The sequence below is a fragment of the Equus quagga genome, chromosome 5 (genome assembly GCF_021613505.1).
Source record: "Equus quagga isolate Etosha38 chromosome 5, UCLA_HA_Equagga_1.0, whole genome shotgun sequence".
In the NCBI taxonomy this organism is placed as follows: domain Eukaryota; kingdom Metazoa; phylum Chordata; class Mammalia; order Perissodactyla; family Equidae; genus Equus; species Equus quagga.
This window is the reverse complement of record NC_060271.1, coordinates 60,430,975-60,446,711: the sequence shown is the minus strand read 5'-3', so window position 1 is coordinate 60,446,711 and position 15,737 is coordinate 60,430,975. Positions and strand designations below refer to the sequence as shown.

At 60.3% G+C, this 15,737-nt stretch overlaps 1 protein-coding gene across 1 annotated transcript; it reads right to left on the bottom strand.

Annotated features, from left to right (window-relative positions):
• Positions 1-5,080: 5,080 nt before the first annotated feature.
• ADRA2B (adrenoceptor alpha 2B) lies at positions 5,081-8,760 on the bottom strand. The gene has a single exon (XM_046660352.1). It carries the CDS (start codon positions 8,289-8,291, stop codon positions 6,927-6,929), a length of 1,365 nt encoding a protein of 454 aa, XP_046516308.1. The 5' UTR covers positions 8,292-8,760; the 3' UTR covers positions 5,081-6,926.
• Between the last annotated feature and the right edge of the window lie 6,977 nt (positions 8,761-15,737).

Sequence of the window (15,737 nt, the reverse complement as noted above, 5' to 3'; positions counted from 1 at the left end):
ATGACCCTTCGGAGGGTCATGCCACCTAGGTTTCCCTGGGACACAGGCAGGCATCAGGGGCAGGACAGGGAGGTGGCTGGGGGTGTTACTCGAGCCTGGGGTGGACAGGAGGGGCTGCTTCCTGAAAATAGCGACAGAAGCAGGGGCAGGGAGGGGGCAGGGGACCACTGACTCGGTGCCTCCTCTCTCTCTGCCCCTGCCCAGTGGCTCCTGGGGCAGCACCCAGGACATCATTCGAACCATGCTCCTGTGCAACTCCTTCGTCTGACAATGAGGAATTTGAAGCCTAGAGAGGTGAAGGCATTTGCCCAAGATCACCCAGGAATTTGGTGGCCCTGTTGGGACCATGACCGGAGCCTCTGGACCCCAGCCAGTACTTCTGAGACAGCAGAGGAAATCCTTCAAGCAGCTGCCAGCCCTGGGCCCACCCAACTCCAGCTGCCAGGCCAGCAGGGGGTGAAGAGGTCACTCCTCTCCTGCCTGAATTTGCAACTGGGACAGCTGTGTCAAACTGGCACTTGACAACATGCAGCCAGGGACCTAGCGGAGTCCGCTGCCTGTGACCACCCCACCACGCTCCACCACACTGGGGGCCAGAGGGCTGGGTTTAACCCTCGCCTGCCCGCACTGTCCGGGGACTCATAGGCAGCCTCCCACGCTCCCCCACTCACAGCTGTAGCTGGGCTGGGGTGGGAACTAGGATGGACGCAGCGACACCCGGGCTCCCCACACCATGGCCCAGCCCTTTTCCCTCTTGGAGCAGCCCAGGTCTCCCTGGGGTTGGAGGTAGTGGCAGTCCATCTGAGCAGTGGCTGCTCTGAGATTGGAGGGGCCTAAGCCTCAGCTCCAGAGGAGCCTGCCCCCTCCCCAGGGAAATCAAAGGTGCAGGACCCTCGCACCCTCAGCTGGGGCCCAGCACCTCCCCCTCCTGCTGGAGAGCCAGTGGCCCCAGGGGGCTGCAGTGGAGCCAAAAATAGCCCTGGCTTGCCAGGGAGGAAAGCTCTTTTTTGGTCTCCAGTCTGTTCCGGTCCCCTTGCAACCACAGTGGTCCACTGAGCCTGCAGGCCCCATGAACTGCCAGGATCATCCCCGAGGGAGAGGCAGAAGTCAGAGTTAGCAGAAGGCAGAGGCGAGGCTCAGAGAAGGGGGAGCAGTCACTGAGGACCCGGAAGTGGGAAGGGCCAGGAGAAGGGAAGGGAGGGAGGGAGGAGGGGGAGAGAGGAAGGAAGCAGCACAGAATCCCAGGGGTAGAGGGTGGGGTATTACAGGGAGGCGCCTCTCCCCTTGAAATCACTGCTAATCAATACATGGCCGCAAGGCCAAGCCAAGGGCAGGAGCCTTTGGCCAGAGGCCAGGTGAGGGTGTGAGAAGATCAGAGCCAGCGAGCCCTGGGGAGGGTGCGAGCTGACATCCAGGCTCCTTCCAGCGCTGGCCTTCTGACAGCAGCCTTCCCCGCACCACTGGATGGAAGAAAGGACGGATGCAGGAGCTCGAAGAATCCCAGATCTAATTTTAGCTGAGTGCCCCCCACCTCCCCTGCTAACAGGGAGCAGAGCTGGGAGCGGGGAAGCCTCCCACCCGCTGCCGGGGCTCCTGTTCTAGGGGACCTGCCAGCAGGCAGGGAGATTACCCCCAAAACACAGGGTCTCTGCAGTGAGTCCCTCCAGCTCACACAGGCAGGAGCTCTGCTGGGCTGGGAGGGCCCCGGGCCTGCTCCCCACTGTTGAGGAGATGGATGCTGAAGCCAATTAGTGACAAAGTTGAAATTAGATTGGGTGGGTTCCTGTCCTCCCTCTGGATGACCTCAAGCAAGTCCCTCAACCTGCCTCAGTTTCCTCACCTCTAAAGTGGGGATGGTAATCACTCCAGGCTCAGAGGAGGCAGGCCAGGCACTGGCCCTAATGACTCAGAGCTGTCATTAGTCTTCTCACCATGGCCCAACTTAGACGGCCCCACACTGATCGGTCACTCCAGACTGCTTCTGTACTGAGCTACACAGGCGAAGAAAACACAGCCTTGGTCCTGCCCAGGAGCTCGACTCTAAGAAGAACTGATTAACTCCAGGAACCTCCATGTCTGGACCTTCCCGGGAGCTGCGGCAAGGGTGGGGCAGACATGGATCCTCAAGCTGGGGACCTTGGGGACCACAGGGGCAACCCGTCGTGGGCAGGCAGGGACACCGAGGCCCTGGGAAGGACCCAGCCCTGCCTGGGGGCAGCCAAGCAGATGACAGCAGAAGCAGGGTATGACCCTGGCCTCCCTGCCATCTCAGCTGTGACTTTCACCAGCACAGAAGTCCCGCCCCAGCCCTGCTGCCCACAGTGAGCAGGCCCCCTGAGCAGAGCTCCCGGCAGCACCGGGGAAGTGAAAGGTCACCCAGGATCGACCCCAGCTGGGCAGATGCCGTCTCCCCAGGCAGCAGCAACTGCATCAGCAGGCGGTAGCTGGCAAGGCCTCACACCCCCTTCCCAGCACACTCCCCCCAAACACGCAAGACGGAGATCACACAGAGGATGGGGAGAGGGCAAGGGCCTGAAGAACCCACAAGCCGCCTCCGCCCTGAGTCTTGGTGGCAGGTCAGCAGGGCCTTCTGCCCACAGGTACCCTCTGAGCAGGTGGGTGGAGAGTCCCTCCTGCAACAATGCTCCAAAGAGGGATTCTCAGCTGCCCTGAATTTCTCAGCCACTGGCATGAGGCAAGGGCTGGGTCTGAACTCCCTTTCAAGGGTATCCCTGTGATCTAAGGACCCAGACTCTCACAGAGCGGGTGCAGTTGGGGGATCGGTCTTCCTGAGCCCTCCACCCCACCCCTTCTTTACCTATCTTCCCTATCGGCGCCTCCCTTTGTTCAGGGGCATCTGAGGAGAGGGGTCTCCAGAAGTCAGCAGTGCCAGCCAGGACAGTGCACACCCACCTCGGGAGCCACCAGGCCCTCCTGCTGCCCCTGCCCTCACCTCCAAGGAAAAGCTGGGATCACCCCATATCGCTGCTGCTCTGAGCCCACCTCATCAACTCACCAACCCTCAGATAGGCTCGGGGTAAAATCAAAAGCAGGCACAGCTCCCACAGAACAGCAGGAATTGAGAGGAGAAGGCCTGAGTGGGAGCCAAGGGTCCTGGGATCCAGGTCCAGCTGCACCACCCATTAGCCGTGTGGCGCTGGGCAAGTCCTCAGGACTCCACCTTCGTTTCTTCATCGGAGAACTGAAAAAGGTGGCAAAATGGGGACGAGCCTGGCACAGGACTTGGTACACGGTGGACCATCAACAGATGCCTCCTGAGTGTGGGCCTGTTATTCCCTGAGTGTGGATGCAATCCCTTTAGTACGGGGATGCGGCATGGTGGGTACAGAGTTGAGCAACCTGGGGTCTAGACCGGCTCTATGACCACGTGGCGATGGGGAGTCCAACGCAAGTCATCTCTCTCCGGGCCTCAGTTTCTTCTTTAATAAAATTCAGGGACTGGACTGAGCTCTAAGGAACGGAAAACCTGTGACACCCCCGTTGCTTACGCATTCCATAGGTGTGATAGACATGAGCAGTCTATCACAGCACTGCCGCCTACTGAATCTCCCAGATGCAGTTTCAGAATCCCCAAACGCCCAGTGCCTGCTGGGTGACCCTGAGCCTCAGTTTCCTCTTCTGTAAAATGGCCACACCCAGCAAGGTTGTGAGGATTAAATGAGACGATGTTTTCAAAATGGGCTGCCAGCAGTCCAGCACCAGCAGGATAATTTTCTGCCACCATTTCCAGAGACTGGGCAGGGAGCTCTTCTCCCGGGCCCATGGCCCTGCCCCCTGCAGACCCTCAGGCAACAGGGGACAGTGTGGTCCAGTGGAAAGAGCTTGGGCCTGGATGACCTCTGTCAAGTCGTTAAACCTTTCTGAGCCTCAGTTTCCCTTGAATAAAATGGACTGACACTTATCTTACAAGATGGGTGTAAGGGTTAAATGAGGAAATCAGACAAAATGCCAGGAGAGCAATTGGCTCAGTAAATGGGAGCGAATGAACTACTCTGATCTACCCTCATCAGGCTCAGGGCCTTAGGGGTGGGAGCTCCTCAGGGCGGGGTGTGACTCTCTTAAGTCCTCAGTGAAGCCCAATGTCCCCCAATAATGGTGAAGCCGTGGCCCCACCAAAGTATGAATCCTTGGTCAAGGTGGGGTTAGGAGGTGGCCTCCCACCACCAGACCCTTGGGGCCTCACTGCTTCTCCCCCCGCTGTCCCCTCCCAGGCCTCACTGTGCCCTGGGGTCTGCACTGGCACCCACCTTATCCCCCGCCCCCTGCGGGCGCCCCTGCCCTCAGAACAAGGCCAGCCTGGTTCAGGCTGCAAAGGCTGCCCTCTCTGAGGTGGGACAGGAAGCCTGGTGGACTCAACCCCTAACCCAACTCACAGGGCGGCTTGAGGCCTCAGACGCTTCTCGGGAGCGGAGGAGACCGACGGGCATGACGTCCGCAGGCCTCCCTCTTTAGTGTGGGAGGCCTGAAGCAGAGCAGCTCCATTCGAGAGCCCCTCACCGAAGGCAGCAGCTTAAACATAGCGCAGAGTGACGTCCTTCCCTCCCTCCCGTGCTCCTCTCACCCCATGTGGGTGGTGCCCGACCACCTCCACGGCCTCCAGCTGCTGCCCCTGACCACCCAGCAAGGCTTCAAACTGTTACAAATTCACCAAATACAGCATCCTTTGCATGTGCTGTTCCCCTGCCCGAAACACCTTCCTATCTTCCCTCTTGGTGCACTCCTGCTCTTCCCCCAAGACCCAGCCCAGAGGCCACCTCCTCCAGGAAGACCTCCCTTCCCAGGCATCCAGTCTCTGGCCACTCGCACCCCACTGACTTGTAATGATGAATAAGGGATGCTGATGAAAAAAGCAGGCAGGCAGGTGGGTGGGCACCAGCCAGCCACACCTGGAGGAGGAGAGAGCACCAGCCCTGGGAGGGAGCCCATGCGCAGTCTGCTATGCAAGTAGCTGACGAGTAACTATTCCGGGCAGCCCTTGGGCAACGAGGACACAGCTTGTTTATTACAAAATATCTTTTATTGATAAAATAGCTCAGACTTTTGAAAAATACCTGCATATCACGACAAGGGGGCCACAGGCAACAATAGCAGGAGTCCCATGGGGCACACGTGAGACCAGTCAGCAGATGTGATAAGTCAGCCCTGCCCCTAGGCCCAGCCTCCCCAGCCTGGCCCCAGGCAAGTCCCCACCCTCACACCAAGATGGAGGAATGAGCTGGACTGCCCCTTCCTCAGGAGGGACCCTCTTTGGTCCCCTCCATTGACTCCACCCCAGAAAACTCTCTTAGCACCCCTCCAAATCTGGCCAGGTCCATCAGAGCACCAACAGTGCCTGTGCCGCTCAGCCCACCCCCAAGCTAAGATGCCCACTGGCTTAATGCTTCAGTGAGGCACTCCCATGGAGATGGGGAAACATCCTTCATATGCTCCCAATTGTTCTGGGTGCCAGGATCTGGGGTACGAGAGAGTACCAGGAGGGAGAAGCCCCCGGAGCCCATCAGTAGGGTGGAACAACATGGCTGGGCAACTGGCACCCACCAGGGTGGGATCAGTCATGCATCACAAGGACCCATCTGGGATTTGGAGACCCACCAGGGTGCTCCGGTGGGAGGCTCCCCCAGGAAGCCACAGGGCCCTTGCTCACCTGCTCCAGCCCCAGCACCCTACCTGGGGCTCTGTCACCTGCCACAGGCTCTCATCTCAGACTGTTCTCAGGGTGTAGGTATTTTTAGCTATCTTGGGGAAACAATTTGCCTGCTTGATGACAAAAGACATCCCCCACTGGGGGGCCCAAGCTACTGAAAACCCTCTTGGTGTTGCAGGTGAAATGTCAAGAAATTGTCATGCAGCATAATAACTCAAACCTTTACAGGCACAAGAACACATTCTCAAAGAAATCCGTTAACTGAAATAGTGGTTCTGTCTGCCACTCCCCACTTCCAGTTTGGGGTAGGAATTCACACACCCCAGGCACAGAACAAAAGTCTACAGGAAGACAGGTGGTGGTAAACACAGAGAAAGGGGATTTTTATATCACCAAATAATCACATTTTCTGGTTCTCTAGTGCATTCCCCCATGGAGCCCAAAGCTTTCTGCAAAGCCTTTCATCTCCCCGCGGCAAGTAGGCGGCAAGCTATTGTCGCCCTGGTTTTCGCAGGGGGTGAATGCCAGCGATCAGGGATCTCCTGTGGAGGCAGAGGCCAGGCCTCCAGACCACCCCACTGAGGCACCTACGTGCCCATCCGCTTCCCAGAGGGGCGCCAGGTGAGGAAAACGATCCACAGCTCTGGCCTGTAACAGAGCTACAGATCCAAAAGCAAGAGGAAGGGGACAGAAGGGCCCAGAGACAGTTCCAGCCCATAAATCCCCACCCAGCGCCTGACGAGGACCATGGGTGCCCAACGTGGATGCACAGTCGTCATTTCTGCCTCCTCCTCAGCAGCAGGCCCTCCTGGGAAAAGTGGAAGTCTGGCTTCCTGCTCAACATGGGGAAGATGAGAAAGAAACAAAAACACCACAAGCAAGCAACCTGCCAAGAACACAGGGTACTTGAGGAAGGGAAGCCCATCCATCGGCTTGCCGAGGTCTGGGGTTCCGGGAGAGAGGTGCTCTATCCTAGCCTGGCCTCGGCTATATTCAGGAAGGCCTAAGCCTTATCCATCTGCCTGTGCTCAGGCAAGGGGTGGAGAAGACATTGCCCCACAGCTGAGCCAGCAAAGGGAGGCTTCAAATGGACCCCTGTGAACAACATCCCTGCCCCTGCCCATCTTAGTGGGCTCCCAAGATGAGGCCTGTAGGACCTGAGCAGGGACCAGAAAGCCCCAGGAAGGTGGCCACATAACACATGGCAAGAAGCAGGGCAGCCCTGGTGCCACTTGGTACCAACCCCTCATGGGCAGGCGGCTCACCATGCCGTCTGGGTCCACTGGCGGCAAAGGATCCTTCGGAAGGCACGGCGAAAGTCCTGGTTGAAGATCGTGTAGATGACGGGGTTCAGCGAGCTGTTGCAGTAGCCGATCCAGAAAAAGAACTGGAAGAGGCCGTGGGGCACCTTGCAGTGCTGGGGGCAGATGGCACCCAGGCTGTAGCTGAAGAAGAAGGGGAACCAGCAGAGCACGAAGACGCCAATGACCACGGCCAGCACGAAGGTGAACCGCTTCTCCCGAGTCAGCTGTGCCCGCCGCCGCCACCACTGCGCACCTGCAGTGCCCACACCCCTGCCCAGGAGCACCTGGCCACGTAGGGTCGCCAGCACCCGGGAGCCCTGTGGCTGCTGCAGGGGTGGGCTGCAAGCTGAGGCAGGAGATGCTGGCAACGCCTGAGGCTCACACTCTTCCTCCCCCTCCTCCTCCTCCTCCTCCTCTTCCTCCTCCTCTTCAGCTTCCTCCTCCAGAGATGCCCCACAAACTCCTTCCTTCTGATCCTGGCCTGAACTAGGAAGGGCAGGCCAGCTGGGGGGCAAGGCAGGGGTCCCAGAATCTTCAGGGGTCTCTGCCTCCTTCTCCCCAGTGGGCTCGGAGTGTCCATTGGCCTCTCCGGCAGCAGCCAGAGGAGAGGCCACAGTGGGCAGTTTGGCTGAGGCTGAAGCTCCTGCAGGGACTGGGTGGGGCTGCTTAGACCCACCTCCCCCAGGGCCTCCCTTGGCCCTGGGACCTCTGAGGTGGCTGCGTTTAGCAATCAGGTAGATGCGCAGGTAGACAAGGATCATGATGAGGCAGGGTGCAAAGAAGGATCCGATGCTGGAGGCCAGGATATACCAGGCCTCTTGGTTGAGCTTGCACTGCGGCCGCCCGCGCGGCTGGGGGCCCTGGTCCCCCTTGTAGATAAGGGGCGGCAGCGAGATGACAGCTGCGATGAGCCACACGGTGAGGATGATGCACTTGATGCGGCGCGGGGTGCGCTTGGTGTTGTACTCCAGCGCGCGCGTCACGGCCCAGTAGCGGTCCAGGCTGATGGCGCACAGGTGCACGATGGAAGAGGTACAGAAGAGCACGTCGAGCGCCAGGTACACCTCACACCACGTGCGCCGGAAGTACCAGTAGCCCAGCAGCTCATTGGCCAACGAGAAAGGGATGATGAGTGTGGCCACCAGGATGTCGGCAGCGGCCAGCGACACCAGGAACAGGTTCTGCGGGGCGCGCAGCGAGCGGCTCGTCAACACAGCCAGGATGACCAGCGCGTTGCCAAAGATGGTGAAGAGAATGAGGAAGGTGATGACCGCCGCAATGGCTGCAGTGGCCTGCACGGAGTAGGGCTCCTGGTGGTCCATGGCGGGACCGGACGCGGCCAGAAGGGGCGCTGCTCGCCCAGCGCGTGCACAGCCCGCGACAGCCCTGTCCCACCCAGCTCGGCTAGACAAGGGGGTCACCCCCCTGGCGGCGCTGAAGGCGCTGGAGCCCCATGGCCAGGCCGAAAGGCGGTTAGAAGGTTGGGGGACGCCCGGGGCCAGCCGCTGCCCTCCTACATCCTGTTCCACCAGAGCCCGGCGTCCCTGCAGTCCGCCCCAGAGAAGTTTTCCAAGTTGTCCCGCTGCCGTCTCCGCCCAGCCCAGGACGGGGGGAAAGTTGCGCCCTCCCGCAACGAGGCTGCTGGACGTACGCTGGGGCGCAGGGCCCGGCGGGCCGGGCGGGGGCCGCGCCGCCGGCTGTCGGAGGAGGCGCGGAGGCCGAGGAGCCCGCTCCGCTTGCTCGCTCGAGCCTGGAGCCGCGCCTGCAGGCAGCCCGCCGCGGCAGGGGAGTCGAGAGGAGAGCGAGCGCGGCTGGAGGAGGGAGGAGACTGGAGGCGGGAGCAGGAGGTGGGGAGGGAGGCGGGGCGGGAGGGCGAGCGGACTAAGGGTGGGTGGAAGGTGCTCCTCACCGGAGGACTGGCGGGCAGCAACCTCCCCGCGCCCCCGGCTGCCGCCCTGACGCCCCAACCCCTTTGCCTCGCGCCTCCGCGCTGCAGGAGGTCACAGGGGCCCGGCGTGCTGGGTCTTTGGGACTCTGGGAAGGATGCTTGCAGAACTGGAAGGGTCGGTGCACGCGGGGAGCTGAGACGCGGCGCTGGCGCGTCAGCGGGCACCAAGGCGGGATCTTTTTCCTGCGGACTTAGGGGCTGAGTCCGAGCACCCGGGGCTAGGATGGTGGGCGCGAGCCGATCTCTCCTCCCACTGCCCAAAAGCCCCAAGGAGAGGGTGGGCGTCCGGGGGCGCCGGAGCGTAATAAACCATACACCCCCTACCCGGCGCCCGAGGAGGAAGAAGCCGAGCGGAGGGGGTGGGGGGAGCGGGGAGACTGCCCCTAACCTTCCTCAAATGCTTTCCTGCCCCGACTGGATTCCGTCGGGCCTGCGGAGCCCCAGGAGGCGCGCGAGGCCAGGTTGCGAGCGCCCCCTGCCGCCGCCCAGATGGCCTGCGGCCGGCCGGGAGACCCGCGTGCCCGCCGCCTCTTGCGGGCACCAAAAAGATTCCCAAGCCCGGTGGGGCAAGCGAGCGCTCAGCGATTTATGACTTCAGCTTTCCTGTTCTCCTGCAGCTGCCTCAGTTTCCTCCATTAAAGGCAAAGGTAAGAGGAAAACCGGCTTGGACTCAAATCTCAGCGACAACGGAGTCTCAGGCAAGGTTTTGTTGGGGGTGGACGACGCTTGGCAAACTTCAACCTCTTGACCAATAGGAAGAGGATGTCCTTGGCGCAGAGCAAGGGGAATTGTGGGGGCCAAGGGTGGGGTCTTTTTGATACAGCTCAGAGAAAGAGTAGGTCTCAGGGACAGCTATGAAGGGAGAAGCTTCCCTGTGCCTGTCTAGTGACCCCAGCTCCCTGCACTAGTCGTGCTGACTCTTCCATATTCACACTGCACACCCCTCTTGGAGTGGCGGCGCAAAGAGGAGTTGGGGAAAGAAGGAATTTCTGATTAAGCAACCCCCGCCCCACCCCCATCTGGCCTCAAAGAGCTATGGAGCAAGGCTCTCCCTCGGGCACCCTTGCCCTACCCACTCTCCCTGTGGCCACTGCCACCAGTGCCAGCCCGGGCAACCTCAAGGGTGCGTTTTTCCTCAGCTCCCAGAGTTCCTAGTGCTATAACCCGAGCCTATAGCCAGGCCTCATGTTTCTAGCCCACAGCTCTGCGTGGCATCCACTGTATAAATAGACATCAATCCACCTGTGACAGTAGGGCTCCTCCAAGCATGCCCACTGGACCTTCAGTCCTGCCCGCTCCATCTTTATGGGACTAGGGAGGGTGAGCTCTCTGTGCCCACAATGTCTCACCCCTACCCAGGCTCAGATGGTGGTACCCCAGACGACCCCCCAGCCATGTGGCCCGGGAGTAGGGGGTCCTCCTTGATCCCAGGCTGTCCCTGCCTCCTGCCAGCCTACCCAGCTCCTCTGTTAGGTGCGAGTGCCCACAGCCTGATGGGGTGGGTGCTGTCTAGGTCAGATTCGGAGACAGCAGCCAGCCTCTCCTGCCCCCTCCAGAGTCAGGTTTTATGGATGCATCCTTCCCACTCCCTGAGCTGGGCCGGGCTGGGCTGGGCAGGGCCTGGGTCCGCAGTTGCCAAGGATGGAGAGGTCTCAGTAGCCCCTTCCCTGAGGAAGATCAGAGGGGTGGCCACCGGAGCCCAGGAACCAGCCACTTAAGCAACTACCTGCCCGTCCCCGTGACTCCCTGTCCCAGGGGCCTCAGAGTCTGAGCGCCCTGGCAGCCCGAACAGGCACTGGGAAGGCCCACGGTTTCACCCTCTCCAACCAAACTCAGGCTGGGGGACCAGCGGGGATCTCCCCAGACACTGCAGGCAGCATTGGCCTTTTGTCTCCTGGCCTGGTTTCCTTACAAGGGAAACTTAAAAGGAAGTCCAGGCCTCTAGGACTCTGCAGGAACCGAGGCCAGGGCTGCTCATACTCCCTCCCTGCCCCATCCCCCCAACCTTGTGAGTCCCCGCTGGGGGATTCTCACCCGGGCCTTCCTCGAAGGGGCAGATCTGGGTCCACCCAGTGCCAGGCCCTGCTGGGCACCAGTCCCGGTGGGGACAACCAGGGAGAATCTACAGGCACTCATGAGCCACTGCCCAGGCTCTGTCGCTTCTGTCGCCTCCCAGCCCCACCCCACAGACATGCCTCTGGCCCTCGGGGCAGTGGGGCCAGTTACATAAGTCAATTCCCACTCCTCTCTGCAGCTCTCCGTCGCCCTCACACATGCCTTCCAGAGCTGCCTGCTCCACGCAGCCCTGCATGGATCAGAGCCACGGCCACAGCAGGGCTTCTTCAGCTCTTCCCCGACGAGATCTCAGCTTCCATTGTCATCCTGTCCACCACCGCTGGCAGAGTTCAGTCCCAGACCCACAACCAGCCAGCAGCAGGAGCTGCCCGGAGCATTCCCAGCCACGGGTGGGGGAGGGGTGGACGGGACAGGCCCTGACGCGCCTTCCCGGCCCCACCAGGCTAATATTGGTCCCTAGACAGGCCCTGAGCTCCCACATCTCCCCCAGGCCTTTCCAGGGGCAGTGTGCTCTGCCAGAAACCCCCTCCTGACCGTTCATTCTGTGCTTGGTGGGCCCCTGCTCTCTCTCAAGGTCCACTCACCTGCCACCGCCCTCTCAGGCAGAGGGAGGTACTCTGTTCTCCAGGGTCCCTGACTCCGTGCGCGCAGCACCACTTTCACGCTGGGAGCACTGTACTAAGACGGCGTCCGAGGGGTTTCCGCCAGAGCAGACATCCCTTCTCTCTCCCCAACACCTGGCCAAGATTGTTGAATGGTGAGGGGCAGTGGCAGCAGGTAGTAGTGGATGACAGCCGTGAGCCTTTCTCAGACAGGTAGTGACCGAATGAAGGCGCCCCTGAAGGATGTCCTTGGAAAGAGGGGCCATGGGGGAAAGGTGACCTAGTAGCATCTTTTTCAAAGGAAGGGGAGACAGTTGTCCCGTCCCTGGCTATGAGAGCACAACAAGAGATGTGCCACCTCACTTGAAAGCCCTGGAACCACTTCTGCAGGGCTGAGGGCTGAGACTGGCCCCAGGTCCTCCTGGACCAGGGCTGCAGAGGCTCCTGGCGCTGCCCTCCCGCCCCTGAGGGCCCACCGGGGTGCTCCTCACCTGGCGCCACACCCAGGCTTTCCCCTGAAGCCCCAGCCATTCAAGTCCCTGGGACCCTTGTCCCCAGGCCACCCCCTATGACCTCACCTCCCCAGACCCCTGAGCCGTGCCCTCTACAACATAAGTCGGTCATCCTCTCCCCCTCCATCACAACTCGCCCCACAAAACCCCAACCCTGGTCAAACCTAAATCATCCACCTGCCTTTGAGAGGCGGCTGCTTTTTCCGGAGCAGAGCACTGTCTGCATCGACTGGCTGCACTTTAAATTCATGACCACAAAGCTCCACACGTCCCTAGCGGCTCCTTCCCACTCCAGGATCCGAACCCCTCACATTCTCCCCCGCCCCACCTATGACTTTACCTACACAGGAGAAAATGGAGGCCGACTGGAGGAACTCATCCCCCACACACCTGCACCTGAGCTCCGACTCCGCTCGCTCGTAGCCAGGCCCTCCGGTGGGCTCTCTCACATCCCCCGGGACTCTGCTCCCTCTGTTATCCCCTCCCTGGCTGTCACTCCTCCACCACACAGGCCAGCCCGCTCTTAAGAAGCCCTCTATGGTTGTTGTCTCCCCTCCCCCACCACCACCGCCGCCACCCCACCCCACCGCCGCAGCTGCCATCTCCTCCACCGTTTGCCTCCGCAGCCCTCGCTGGGCTGTCTGGTGGGTCACTCATGACTCCACATCTCCAAGTGCCAGGCTCATTTCTGTGTCCTCCTGACTCAGTTTCTCAGCAACATTTATCCAGTGGACAGCTCCCTTCCCTTGGAACACGCTGCAGTCCTGCCCCCTCCTCGCTGCCACTCCTTTTCAGCACCTTTTCTTCTCCCAAACTCGGAATCGGTGATCCCCAGAGTGGTTTTTGCCCCCTCCCTCCAAGGAACATTTGGCAATATCTGGAGACATTTTTGACTGTCACAGCAGGAGGAAGGGGGGTGCTACTGGCATCTAGTAGGTAGTAGCCAGTGATGCTGTTAGGGGTCTTACGATGAACAGGACAGCCCCCCACAACAAAGGATTATGGGCACAATGCACTAATAGAGCTGAGATTGAGAAACCCCGCTCTAAGGGATGCTGCACCCGGTTCAGTCCTGGGATCCCGTTTCTGCTGCACCTGAGCTCCTCTTGGGTAATTTCATCCAGCCCCATGGCTCCCACCTGGATGCTGATGCTCCCCAAATACATCTGCCCTGAGCTCCAGGCTCATTCAGCCCATACACTCCCCGACCCTCCCGTTCCATGGCTGGCAGCCTCAGGCTTAACATACCCATTTCCCCTGAACCATGCCTCTCCCCTTGGTTCTCAGCGCTCCATCCAGTCACAAGTGCAGATGCCTCAACCTCCAAAACATACAAAAGCACCCACTTCTTCCTATTCCTACTACCCCCATCGCTCTCACTTGCACAACTTTACTGGCTTCCAACTGTGCTCCCTGCTTTCAACCCATTTTCCACAGAGCATCCAGAATGACTTTTAAAATCTTAAATCAGATCTTGTCACTCCCCTCCTTAGAACCCTGTTGCTCTTAGAATAAAACCATCCCCGCCAACCGACCTGGTCCTGCCTGCCTCCTCCCCTCTTCATCCCTCCACATCTTGCTTCTTCCTGCCTCAGGGCCTTTGCACTGGCTGCTTTCCCCCCCCCCCCCCCCAGATTTTTCCAGGGTAGCCTCCTCCAGTCATTCAGGTTTCAGTTGAAATGCCAACAACCTAAATGAAGGCTCCCCTCCCCCACTACTTATCAATCCCAGGTGCTTTCTTATTGGCCTGTTTACTGCCCCCATCCCCACCCCTCAATAAACTCTACGAGGATAGAAACCCTGCCTTGCTCATCATGTTATTCACACTGCCTGTAACAGAGCCAGCCTCGCACCTAATTCAATAGATGTCTGTTGAATGAGTGAATAAGTTGATGAGTGAGCCCACATAGCTATGTGGTTGGGAATTGGGGAACAGGCCACAGACCTTGGGGGTGGCTAGCCACCAGGGCTCTGGTCAATACCCCAGGGCCCCATACATATCACACCCCCCATGCTGATGCTCCAGGGGCTGAACCACCAGAGTCAGAGTGGGGCTTGTGGAACCAGCCAAGAGCTCTCTGGCAATTCCGAGACCGAAGACCACATCCTAACAGAGGCCAGTGATGGCAGCCTCTGAAAGCTGGGAGGGCCTCATGGCACACACAGACATCACCTTCTCTGACCCAGTGTGGCCAGCAGGAAACCCCAGCCCATTGCCAGAGGCCTGGCTCACCGACTCAGAGACCGACAGGTCGTGAGGCAGTCACTCATTTGTCCAAGAGGCAGGGCTACTACAGGTGCATTCTCTGTCTCAGGGTTGGCCCAAAGCCTGCGCCTGGGCATCTCCCAGGGGAACTGTCACTCTGCTAGGAGCACGGCCAGGGCCCCTGCCCACCCACTCCACCCTCCTCCCATGTCTGGGGACAAGGGACAGTGTCCCCCTCCCACTGTGATCCTTCCCTGATGCTAACACCCGAGACCCTGCCCCTGAGTGGTCTCAGAAAATCCTTGACTTGAGACGGAAACCCCAGGCAGACTGAGGGCAGAGGCTCCAGCGTCGGTGGGCGTGCCCTCCTCTCCCCTGACGTCACCAAGGGGTTGGCAAGGCCACGCCTCAGCCCTGCGCTGCTGCCGCGCTGTGCAGACTCTTTGCTTCACTGAGCCCGTTTCCTCCTCTGGAAAACGAGTATAAGCACCTGGGGCCCCTCCCAGCGCCGGCAGGAGGGTTAAAGGCACCCATGTGTGAGAGAGTCAGCCCAGCACGGCACCCGACTCCTGGAGCAAGCACCCAACTTTATTTCTGCCTTCCCCCAAAACTGTCTGAGGCGCCTGGCCCCCGGGAAACGCACAGGCTCCCACTCCCTCCCACCCCAAGCTGGGCTTCCTTGGGCTTCTGACAGCCACGCAAACAGCACCACCGGGTCTCCTGGCTGCTCACTGGCACCCCTGGAACAGGTCCTACCAGGGAGCCAGGAGCTGAGGAAGAGGAGTGGGGTTTGGCTGAAGGAAGACAAGCAGGGTGCACCCTCCAGCCTCTTTCCACCTTCCAGGGCCTCCCCTGGACAAACCCCGGGGTGGGGGCTCCTGGAAACAGCAACTCCAGGTGGAGAGGAGCTTGGAGTCCAGTGTTCAGAGTCCGGCATTCTTGCTGAGTGACGCTATGCAGTCTTGGCAGGGTGGTAGCTCCCCTAGGTGGCATCCCTGGGGCGGGAGCCGTCCGGTGCTGCAGGGTAGGGCGTCGGCTTTGAAAACCTCCTGAAGAGCAGGGCTGGAGCCCACAGCTGCAGGGCACCATTCCCAGCCCTCAGACTTCAGGACAGGAGGCCGCTCCCAGGGTCCCAGCCGCAGGGCTCCCAATGCCCACCCAAGGGAGAGGTGGAGGCAGCGCCTTTAGTCCATGCCGGGGGACTGGGCCTCAGCTACAGGAGGGCTCGCAGGGACCTTCAGGGCTGGAACCTGCCTCTGCCCCACACCTCTAGACCCCCATCCCTCGAGTCCTGGAGAAGAACATCACCGCCCATTCCCAGTATCCTCCAGGGCTGAGGCAGAAGTCAAGAGTGGGCAGAGCCGGGCATCCCCCACAGGCCTGCCTTCCCCTGACAGACCTCAAGGGATCCTCTGTCCCCAGGA

Excerpts from the sequence above, each read along its gene's own strand:
- ADRA2B (XM_046660352.1), bottom strand. The coding sequence starts at position 8,291 with ATGGACCACCAGGAGCCCTACTCCGTGCAGGCCACTGCAGCCATTGCG.